Raw genomic sequence first — 11,939 nt, 5'->3', positions numbered from 1 at the left:
GCATCACTCTGATTGCCCAACTCTTCATTGATCAATCTGGAAATGTATCACCCGTTTACAGTAGAGAATCACACGGCAACTCTAGAAATCTTCATCATCACCATTCTAGAGTTCAGCCTTGAAGAGTTGAAGAATACTTGATCTCCCGATCTTCTTGAATTGAGGCTCCCCCTCAATTGTAGCGCCACTGCCTTCAGAGTGATTGCTTGCCCGATACTTCATGAAGAAGATGCATCTTGAATCAAAGGTAAGCTTTGTCAAGATACCGTGTTATCACATCTAAGGAAGCTTTCCCATTTAGATCTTTTGTATTTTCTTTTGTGAGCACGATCACTGGAAATTTTCCTCATATATATATGTTGCCCAGCTTCGGTTAAGTTTGAAGCAGTTAAATTTGAAGCCTTCGTAACTGACTCTGATTCCTCTTATTGTCTTCCTTGTCTTGGTTCAGTGTTTCTTTCAGCAAGCTGTCTTTAAGGTCTTCTAATCCTTCTGCTGAACTATAGGAAACCTAATACATCATAAGACAACTTGTTTTTGAATTATCTGCTGAACTAACATAATTGTCACAAGGACTTGTTACAACTTAGGGAGTTTCACAAATAATTTTCTTTTTAGCAATTTTTATTAACAATCTCCCCCTTTGTAGCAAGTTTCTTGGCAATTTACAACAATCTTCTTAAAATATCAGAGATAGTAAAAAACAGCGTTCATTCAAAACATAGTCCAAAACAGTAGTCCAAAACAGAATTAAATAACTGACAGAATATGAAGATGATTATATCATCATACAAAACAAAAAGGACCATAAACTAACATAAGACCCTATTACAAATAACCCATTCAATCAGTGGGATTTTAGTAACCAAGTAACCAAGTAACCAATAACCAAGTGACAAGTAACCAAGTGACCAATGTGTAGAAGGTTGTTTCTACTCCCCCTATTGCCAGGAACTTGTGAATCTGTAGCCACAAGACTCCTTAGCAGGACCAAGCAGAAAAGACAACCTAGGTTTTAGAAAAGAATCATTCAGATTCTGAGGATACATCCTCCTGACTGTTTGCGGTGGAATCAACTTCAGGTGCGATAGAATCAGCTTCATGTGCAGTAGATGTATCAGTGGGTGTTTCAGTGACAGCAGCAGTCATCTCTTGATCTCTCAATCTCAATTGTTCACGTAACTGCATCTCAATTGTTCTCTTTTCAACAAGTATCTGTATGATCGTGTTAAGATCTCTGATGCTTTTGTCAAGGTGCTGGGCTGTGAGTTTGCTGGTAAATGGTGCATCAAGGTTCAGAGCTGGGGCTGAGTTGCTTGCATGTTCTGGAAAGATGTCAAGCACATGACTTCCTTGTTTGAGTCTGGCATCGATTGTTCTGACTTGTGGTGCCTCCATAGGTTCATTTGGTTCTGGTTTGAACCCTTGTGAGCGCAGAACTCCATAAATTGTGCAGGGAAAAGGGCAGTTTTACCTTGCTCTCCTTAGACTCTGGTTTTCTGAAGGATGCCACATGTTTGAAGATGATGTCACCTAAGTCAACAGGAATACCTTTGCCTATCTTGTAGATCAGGGTGGCCATAAGAAAGTTTAAACCTCCTCGGTGTTTATTTGGCATCCAGTTTGTCATGGCTAGTTTGTGCAGTATAGCATACTTTGTTGTGAGAGATTTGGCTGGCAACATGTTGGTTTCAGCAGGCCAATAGCTGTATGTTCCTCCTGTAATGACCTTCGTGATTGTATTTGCACCAATAACAGGGTCTTCAATGTCACTTGTATCTATGCCCAGATACAGATTGATGGTACGTGTGTCAAAGTTGTATTCGTTTCCTCTCAGCCAAACACGTCCATAAATGTGAGCCGGCCTCCTTGATAGTTTTCATAAGGTTTGCATAAAATTCCTTGATGGCAATAGGTGGATAGCTAGTCTGAGTTGTTACAGACTTGACAAGGTTTAGCTTCTCAAACACTGGCATAAGTTGGCACTAAGACTTGAACTTTTCAACATCAAGATACCTTTCGCTTAGGATTTTCCTTTTGTTTGTTGAGTCCCATCTTGCAGCATACTCATCAGATAGGAATTGAGGGGTGATTACTTCAAGGGGTGTTACGGCAGAGACATCCGGCTGGCTTTCAGGTTGCTGAGTTTGAGTGGTGTTCTTCTTTCTCTTCTTACTAGCAGTGGTTTCCACAGGGACAGGTTGTTCAGCAATTGGCTGTTTTCTCTTGGTTTTTCGTGTTGGTGAGGGGGTTTCCTTCTCCTGTTGTGTTGTGGATGACCTGGTTTTTCGCCTGGTGACAAGGGCGGGAAAAACTTGAATTTTTGCCACAGGATTTTTGTCCACATGTTCTTCTTGAATCTTCTTCTTTCCTTTTGCCTTTGCTTGGTTCTTCTTCACTTGAGACAATGTCAGATTGTCTTCTTCATCAGTTTGTTCTGCAACTAGTAATTCTGGAGGATTTCCTGTTTCAAACTCAAAATCTAGTGGAGAATCATCAATGGGGATGGTAGGTGTTGTTTCAGGATTTGGTTCAGATTGAGGTTCAGACCTAGTTTCATCAGTATGAGAGTTTTCTAACTGGATTGGGAGAGGATTTTCAGGATTTTGATGTTCAGGAATTTCTACTTGTGTGGTTTGTGGTGATGGCAAAGACAGAATTTTATCTTGTGTGGGTTTTGTAGTTTGTGGGATATTCAGGGGAATAGACAGTCTATTTGTGAGAGAGGTTGATCTTCTGTGTTCATCCATGATGTTAAACAAGTTGAGTTTGGTGAAAAGGGAAGCAGGAGGTTCAAGTTAATGAGGACCATATACTACAGCTGACTCTGGGTTGACATTATCTGGCACGGGTAGATTTTTCTTAGGGACAGGCAATTTTTCATGTTCATCATCTATTGGTTCTTGTTTTACAGACACTAAGGGCATAGGTTTTTCTACAGTGACATTTTCTGGGTTAATGTCATCCTCAGTATCTGATAGAACAATTATATCCTGAAAAAAATATTAAAGGCAGAAACTATGTTGTTCATGTATAGTCATTTATTAAAAAAAAATGAAGAAAGGATGATGTTTCAGAATAAACCTCAGGATCCTTGGCCTTAGCTGTTTCTTCTTTCTCGAATGCAAGTGGTTTGAGGAACCCTTTCAGGTAGTCTAGTTGCTCTGCTCTTGAGTACCACAACCAGATTGGTTCTCCTCCTGGAGGTTTTATCTTGTTGTTTATTATCATGACCATCTCTCGTGATGCTTGATGTTGAATTTCAGAGGGATATCTGTTTGTGAGTCTGTTGAAATCAAAATATTGGGTTTCATCTTGATCCATTGTAGAGCTTCGTTTCAAGATTTTTGATTTTGTGTGAGATTTGCGAGAGGGTTTGCAGCTTTGAGAGATTTTCGTGATCTTTGATTTCCCCTAACTGCAACTGGTTTTTCAAAGGTCGAAGGACTCCATGATGACCTGCTTTTTCGGGTCACGTGATGAGGCATGAGGAGAGTGGGAGTCGTGCAGATTTGACAGTTGTCTTCTCCGTAATTAATGCTATAGCAGTTTGGTCAGTCGGGTACACTGTTCCTCAGATATTGTATGCTTATCAAGATAGATATTAGTATAGTCACTACTACAGAAATCACATACAACGTCGGCTAATTAACGTCGGCTAATTAATTAGCCGACGTTATATGTTCTTTAAATAATTAAAAATAAAAAAAACCCTTTAACGTCGGTTATTAGGTAATAACCGACGTTAAAGGCTTGACCCTAAAACTACTACACGATACGACGTCGGCTAAGACATTAGCCGACGTCGTATCACAAATGCACTCAGCCCACTGTGCAATACGACATCGACTAGGACTTTAGCCGACGTCGTATTGTGCCGTATTATATATTATGAACCTACAATGTCAGTTACTATAAATAACCGACGTTGTAGGGTTTTTAATAAAGCCGACTACCAGTGTCTCCCTGATAAATCTGCGAAGAGAACGAACCAGTACACTTGGCCTCCGTTTCAAACACCATACCCCCGTCGCCGCTTCTTCAAAGAACTCCATTTCCGCATCTTCAAAGTACCACCGTCGCCGACGCCATTTACGCTTGTTTAGATCTGCAGCCCCCAGTGCTACTCCCAAATCGGAACAACACAGTGCTACCGCCGGCCACCATCCGCCATCCGCCATTTCCGATTACCAAAGCTTTCGCCGCCACCCACCATAGCCTCCTCTCCGTTCAGCAGCCGCTGCCCGCCATAGCCTCCCGTCCAGACGCGGGCGACGGAGTGGTTCTCCTGTTTCTTCGTCTTCTGTTTCTATTGGCAGAGGATTGAGAGGAGTTCAATTCTTCTTCGTCTTCTTGGTCCAAGAAAATATCAAATACAAGTTCAAGTGTCTATGATAGGTAGGTTCTCAAACTTGATGCTAGATTTTATAAACGTCAGTTTACAAAAATTATTTTAAAAATTTGTTTACAAAAGTCAAACGCCATTACTGAATTGATTCATTGAATAAATCCTATGAGTTTAATGTTTGAAGCAAAGAAGATGAACAATTTAATGAACATGTTCTTTACAATAACAATTAACAATATTGATGTGCAGACTTCTAGGCACTGAAAATAACAAAAGCCATTACTGAACTGCATCGACGCACCGTCTGGCATCCTCTGTCCACATTTTGCGTTCAGCCGTTCGCCCATTGCCCAGACGCGAGACGCCCAATTCCGTATTTCCATAGCAGACCAAGAAAATTAACAAAGGATAAGGACATTCTGATCAGGTTATTTCAATCCTTTTTTGGCTAATTTGTTTCGATCTCGAAGTTAAATTCTTTACTGATTAAAGGTTCTTGAATTATGAGTAGGAAATGTCCCTTTTTCTGTGAAATTTATTGGGCAAAGCTGATGTTCATAAATAATCATTCAAAACCCATCCTGGCTTTATCATGATTCAAAGCTGATTGAGGGGAATTGTAGATCTAATTAATCGTTTGGGAGAAACAGCCTGAAAACTGAACTGATTCAGAGGCCTAAATATGATTGCCTTCTGTTTGTTAAGGGTTTCTTTGGTATAACAACTTGTAGTATGTTATCCTAGGCTGCCATTATTTTTCTCTTTACAATTTTCCTTCAATTCCTAATTTATTCATACTTTGATAGGGCCTCACTTGTTTATCAACACGGGGCCACCCAAATCAAAAATCCGGCCCTGCTTTCAGATAATGAAAATTTTGTTCCCCATATTCTACAGGTAAGAGTAGCCATCAAGGTGAAAGCTTCTGTTATTATTTGCTTCACTTCATCTGGAAGAGCTGCAAGGTATTTATTTTGTTTATAGTGTGTTTCTCCAACTGATATCAATCTCTGTTTTTAGACATTTTTATTGCATCTCTTGGTCGATGTTAAGAGTTTCCTGGCACATTTGAATGCAGACTAATAGCAAAATATAGGCCAACAATGCCAGTACTATCAGTAGTAATTCCTCGGCTCAAGACCAATCAACTTAAGTGATATAAATTTGCAGTTTAAATTCAGTGCAAGCTTTAATGGGCAAACACTTGTTATATAACTTCAAACTCATAATTACATTATATTACTAAAGTAAAAGGTGTAGATGTTCGGGCTAATGCATGTTATTTATTCTTCTTAGCTAGTTGTGCCCATTCATTCAGAATATAGGTTGGCTAGAAACAGGATGCAATAGCATAATGGTGATGTGTCAGACTACTCTCAATCGGAATAGGGATTAATGAATCCTTTAGCTCTAAGGAATTGATTGAATCAACAGCTCTAAGGTTTATTTTTCCTTAGCTTTCTCCTCTAATTTCCACTTCACCAATTATGTGTTTTAATTTGTGTTCTTGATTGATTGCTGCAGATTATAGCTTCGAATACTTTGTACTTGAACTCGTTCCACATCTCGGCCCTCAACCGAAAAACGATGTCGTGGAGTTCTGCCAGCTCTGCCTTTCCCTAGCCAGGTATGTTCATTCAATCCTCTATGCCAAAGTACATATTCTTATCTTGTGTACGAATTAAAATCTATTACATGCACGAAAAGCAAAATGCTCTTGTTTGAAACACTTGCATTTTTCGGGAATGATGTTTGGCTTTAGTGGAAAGGAATTTTGAACTGGCTTATGTTTTTAGTGGTTTAGAAGCGCTTCTTTTCTACGATTGTTGTATTATTTGCACGAGGGGTTGTAAGGCTCTTGATGCAAAGAGTCTCTGTTTGATCCAGCTGCTAATTAACAACTAGGGAAATTGAAAGTTGTTGTATCTTTTGGATTTCTTTATGTTTCGAAAAATTAAAAAAATTGTAGTTGGATTACCAGCTATTGTTGTTTTTGTCACCTTATCACAAAGCATGTATACAAAGGAGAGACTGCAAAGAAAATGTGGAGCTATTACTTCTATTGCTACCCTAGTACCCTGTAATCCAATGGCACTTCAGAATGTACATTTTGGTTTATAAATTGCCAACTTGGAAGTGCAAGTCTGGTTTCTTTGTAAGGGAGAAAGATGCATTACTATTTACTATTTCAATATAATAAAATTAATTGAGTATTTTGATATGATTCCAATTATAGGTTGTCCTGAACAATGCCACTGTGGAGACAGACAATCCAGATTTGCGAGATCGTGCATACATATATTGGCGTCTTCTTTCTACTGACCCTGAGGTATGCATGGTTTTCTATCCATTTCTACAACAATGATTCTATCGTTTTTAATTTGTCTAGGAGGTTACAAACCCCTCTCTATGGTACTATATTATTGAAACATTATTTGCTAACTTTGAGCTCAGATCCTCTTCTATTTCAGAAACAACATTATCTATCAAATTTTTGTGTTATTAAATTAGAAGTTTGGTTATTCTGTCTCTCATCATCCCTGATGTTTAAACCTTTTGTTGAAGATTTTTAATGGGAACTTCCATTTTCAATTTTTACTAATGAGGCCATGTCAAGTGGTTATGCTTTAATCCTTTAGTCACAGTAACATTATTCATTACAAACCAGAGCCTTCAGAAGGTAAACATTATCGTTTGGATGCCTTGTAAAATTTGTGAGTGTCAGTGATCCATAAAAACAGATCTCTGTGACCAATTGCCATTTATAATTTCATATACTCGTGTCTTCCTAAGATTATTTCGTTCTAAAGACCAACCCATCGTTTATTGTGAGGCTGTGCATGACTTGCAGGAACCTCAGAAACGAAGCCAACTAGTGTTCCCGAGGAGGCTGCATCTCTAGACATGAAAACGTGAGTGTCTCTCCTATGTTATGTGCATAGGCCTTTATGCAATAATGGTCTGATTAGGAAGCACAACATTGTGATATGGTTCAAGTTTATCTATTATGGTAATACATATTTCAATATTGGTATTTGGTAGAGAGTAATTCTTATTTGAGTAGTTTATGTTGTTTTTCACTGGTTAGTCAGCACATCCAATGTATATTTGTTAGGGAGCAAACTTCATGGATTTGCACTACATATTCTGTTAGCATTCATCTTAAAGAGAGTAAAATACTATCATTAGAAATGAGAGTACTTAGCAGTGGGCTTGAACATCATTTGTTATTTAGATTGGTTGGGATCTTCTAAATATGTGTTTATATTGGTGTCTAATTTTCTATTGTCCTCATGGAATTCTCAAGAAATGCTCAAGGAACATGGAGTAGCACATTTTTCAAAGTTTGGTAGAAGATTATTGCTTGTACTAATTAATATAGATAATTTTTGATGAACCTGTATTATTAATTAGTATTAATTGTGAGATTTATTGCTTTTATTAATTTTGATATTATAAATATAAATTATACATGTTTTGAATGTGATTGTGATAGCTATATATATTTGAGCAGGTTTTGGGTGTAAATAGAAAAATAAAATGAATTTAAAAAAAAAAAAAAAATTTACCCTACAACGTCGACTATTTATAAATAACCGACGTTGTAGGGTAATTTTTTTGTTTTTAAATTACCTACAACGTCGGCTATTTGTAAAGAGCCGACGTTGTAGGGTATTTGAGTAGTTTTCAAATTACCTACAACGTCGGCTATTTGTAAAGAGCCGACGTTGTAGGGTATTTTAGTAGTTTTCAAATTACCTACAACGTCGGCTATTTGTAAAGAGCCGACGTTGTAGGGTATTTTATTTGTTTTTAAGTTACCTACAACGTCGGCTATTTGTGAATAGCCGATGTTGTAGGGTATTTTATTTGTTTTTAAGTTACCTACAACGTCGGCTATTTGTAAATAGCCGACGTTGTAGGGTATTTTATTTGTTTTTAAGTTACCTACAATGTCGGCTATTTGTAAATAGCCGACGTTGTATGTGTACCTTACAACGTCGGTTAACATTTAGCCGACGTTGTATGTGTACCTTACAAAGTTGGCTAACATTTAGCCGACGTTGTATGTGTACCCTTACAACGTCGGCCAGATCAACGTCGGATTTTAGCCGACGTTAAAGGGTCTATTTAGCCGACGTTAAAAGCCGTCTGTGTAGTAGTGAGTGTGAGAAAAAAAATTATAACAAAGAAGAGTTTTTGAGAGAAATAACCTGTGATAAGGACAAAAGAGTGTCCCACTTACTGTACTAGTTCGGTGGACCATTACACATGCCAAGTTCTGATTTTAGGATGTTGAATCTGGTCGGATCCAGTGCCTTTGTAAATATGTCTCCCAGTTGTTTGTCTGTTGGTATGTAGTGCAATTTTATGTCTCCACTTTCCACAAGATCCCTGATGAAATGATGTCTGATATCTATATGCTTAGTGCGGGAATGCTGGACATGATTTTTTGCAATATTGATAGCGCTGGTGTTGTCGTAGTAAAGATCATCACTACTGAACTTTAGTCCATAATCGTTCAGCATCTGTTTCATCCATATGAGTTGAGTGCAGCAACTCCCAGCAGCTATATATTCAGCTTCTGCAGTAGATAATGAGATTGAGTTTTGCTTCTTGCTGAACCATGAGACAAGGTTTTTTCCTAAGAAAAAACACCCTCCTGATGTACTTTTTCTGTCCTCCAGATTTCCTGCCCAGTCAGCATCACTGTATCCAAGTAGTTCAGTTCCTGAGTCACGCGAATACCATAGTCCATAATTCACAGTCCCCTTAACATATTTGATTATTCTTTTAACTGCATTCAAATGTGCTTCCCTTGGATTTGCTTGGAAGCGTGCACACAGACCTACACTGAACATTATATCAGGTCTGCTTGCCGTTAGGTACAGTAGACTGCCAATCATACTTCGATAGAGTTTGCCTTCAACAGGTTTTGAGTTGGAGTCTTTTGATAGTTTTACCGTGGTGGAAAGAGGTGTTTTAGCTTCCTTAGCAGAGTCAAGACCAAATCTTTTGACCAAGTTTTGGGCATATTTGGTCTGTGACAGAAACAACCCTGTTTCCATCTGTTTTACTTGTAGACCCAAGAAGCATGTTAGTTCCCCTATCATGCTCATCTCAAATTCCTTTTCCATGACTTCAATGAACGCCTTAACATTTGCAGGGGATGTTGAGCCGAAAACGATGTCATCTACATAAACCTGGGCCACAGTTATGTGACCAGTGGTCTTTTTAACAAACAGTGTTTTGTCTGCCCCACCACGAGTGTACCCATTTTTCAGAAGATATTGTGTGAGCCGTTCATACCATGCTCTTGGTGCCTGTTTTAGACCATAAAGGGCCTTTTTCAGTTTGTAGACGTAATCAGGATACTGTGGATTCTCAAATCGTTTTGGTTGAGCTACGAAGATTTCCTCATTGAGAAGTCCATACAAAAAGGCGGTCTTCACGTCCATCTGGTTCAGTTGAAAGTTCAGAATGCAGGAGACGACCAACAGTAATCTAACTGACTCAAGTCTGGCCACAGGTGCAAACGTTTCTTCATAGTCAATCCCTTCAACTTGTGAGTAACCTTGAGCCACCAGTCTGGCCTTATTTCTGGCCACATTTCCCTGTTCATCGGTTTTGTTTCAAAAAATCCACTTTGTGCCTACCACATTTGCATCTAAAGGACAAGGCACAAGATCCCATACCTCATTTCTCTCAAATTGAGCAAGTTCATCCTGCATAGCCCTTATCCAGTCTTCATCTTGGAGTGCTTCTTTGTAATTCTTGGGTTCAAATTTTGATGTGTAACACGCGTACCCAGATAACTCAGCTAGACTGCCTCTTAGCATTCCTCTGGTTCGAACACCGGCGGTGGGTGTCCCCAATATGTTCTCAACGGGATGATTCTTTTGAACATGTGTGGGAACTTGCTTTGACAGTGTAGATGGATGGTTACCTACATTTGGTTGTTGTTCAGTGGGTGGTTTTGAGTCCTCTGATTCCGATTTTAGCTCAGATTTCTTGATGCCTTCTTCATCGTCTGACTTTCTTTGGTATTGTTCAGTGTCTGGATCGGAGTCATCTAGTTCAAAGTTTGACTCAGATTTCTTGACTCCTTTTTCATCAGCTGTTTTTGTTTGGTTCTGTTCAAGATCAGCAACTGGTAGGTAATTGCCAACTGGTTGCGGTTGATCATCTACAATTACATTGACAGATTCTTGGACAGTCTTGATACGTTTGTTATAGACTCTGTAGGCTCGGCTATTTGGTGAGTACCCTAAGAATATGCCTTCATCACTCTTTGGTTCAAATTTTCCAACCTTTTCTCTGTCATTTAGGATATAGCATCTACTGCCAAAAATGCGAAAGTACTTCAAATTTGGTTTCCTTCCTCGCCACAGCTCATATGGTGTATGCGACATCCCAGGTGTAAGATACACTCTGTTGATTATATGACAAGCAGTATGAACTGCCTCTGCCCAAAAGAACTAAGGAAGGTCTTTGCTGTTTATCAAGACTCGAGCCATTTCTTGGATGGTTCTGTTTTTTCGCTCAACTACTCCATTTTGCTGGGGGGTTTTTGGGGCTGAGAATTCATGGCTGATCCCATTTTTGGAGCAGAAGGTTGAGAAGTGCTGATTTTCGAATTCCCTACCATGATCTGACCTAATCCTCACAATTTTACCAATATGCAAGCCCTTTTCTTTTTGCAGCTTCAAACACAGTTTCTCAAAATGTTCAAAGGTTTCTGACTTGTTTCTGAGGAACTTTACCCAGCAAAAGCGAGAGTAGTCATCAACACATACAAAGATATACCTTTTACCTCCCAAACTTTCCACCTGTGTTGGTCCAATTAGGTCCATATGCAGAAGATCCAGACACGAAGAGGTTCCTATATGATTGAAATGTTTGTGTGGGGTTCTAGTTTGCTTTCCCAGCTGGCACGGGCCACATACACCAGTTTCCTTTACTTTGAACTTGGGGACCTCCCTTACACATTCATGACTTATGAGATGGTTCATATCTTGATAATTCATGTGCCCAAGTCTTTGATGCCAGAGATCTGTATTGTCTGTGGTGGTGCTGCAACACAAAAGATTCGAAGACAGAATATAGCAATTGTCAGAGGATCTTATACCTTCCATAATAACTTTGTTCAGTTTGTCCTTAACAATGCATCGATCTTTCGTGAATCCTACATTCAACTTTTGGTCACACAATTAGCTGATGCTAATCAGATTTGCTTTAAGACCCTGTACCAATAGTACCTTCGATAGTGAGGGTAGTCCAGCTACATTGAGGATCCCAATACCCATGATGTCACCCTTAATTCCATCACCAAAGGTTACTTGTCAAGTATATGGAATCACATTCTTGAGGAATTCTTTACTGCCAGTCATATGTCTAGACCAACCACTGTCGAAATACCATTTTCCCTATTCTTTTCCAAGAAGCATAGAGTAGCAAACTAGATCAGATTTTCTTACCCAAACTTGACGATTGACTGGAGTGATCCATTTCTTTTGAAATTTGTCAGTTCTCTGATCACTATAAAACCTGTAACATTCTGGTCTCGTGTGGCCTTTCTTGTAGCAGTAGT

General features: G+C 39.0%; 1 protein-coding gene across 1 annotated transcript; it reads right to left on the bottom strand.

The window, feature by feature from the left end:
* Nucleotides 1–1,026: 1,026 nt before the first annotated feature.
* Nucleotides 1,027–2,750, bottom strand: LOC116010758. Its single transcript, XM_031250270.1, has 3 exons — nt 2,017–2,750; nt 1,552–1,868; nt 1,027–1,424 (listed from the first exon to the last, which is right to left on the bottom strand). The coding sequence occupies exons 1-3, from the start codon at nt 2,748–2,750 to the stop codon at nt 1,027–1,029; spliced, it is 1,449 nt and encodes a 482-aa protein (XP_031106130.1).
* Nucleotides 2,751–11,939: the final 9,189 nt, after the last annotated feature.

The sequence above is a fragment of the Ipomoea triloba genome, chromosome 2 (genome assembly GCF_003576645.1).
Source record: "Ipomoea triloba cultivar NCNSP0323 chromosome 2, ASM357664v1".
Taxonomy (NCBI): Eukaryota; Viridiplantae; Streptophyta; class Magnoliopsida; order Solanales; family Convolvulaceae; genus Ipomoea; species Ipomoea triloba.
This window is presented reverse-complemented; position numbering and strand designations above follow the sequence as displayed.

Coding starts and splice junctions, on each gene's coding strand:
- LOC116010758 (XM_031250270.1), bottom strand. CDS start 2,750: ATGGATGAACACAGAAGATCAACCTCTCTCACAAATAGACTGTCTATT. Junction 1,869..2,016: donor AGGAAAATCCTAAGCGAAAG/GTATCTTGATGT, acceptor AAAACTATCAAG/GAGGCCGGCTCACATTTATG. Junction 1,425..1,551: donor GATCTACAAGATAGGCAAAG/GTATTCCTGTTG, acceptor TGCGCTCACAAG/GGTTCAAACCAGAACCAAAT.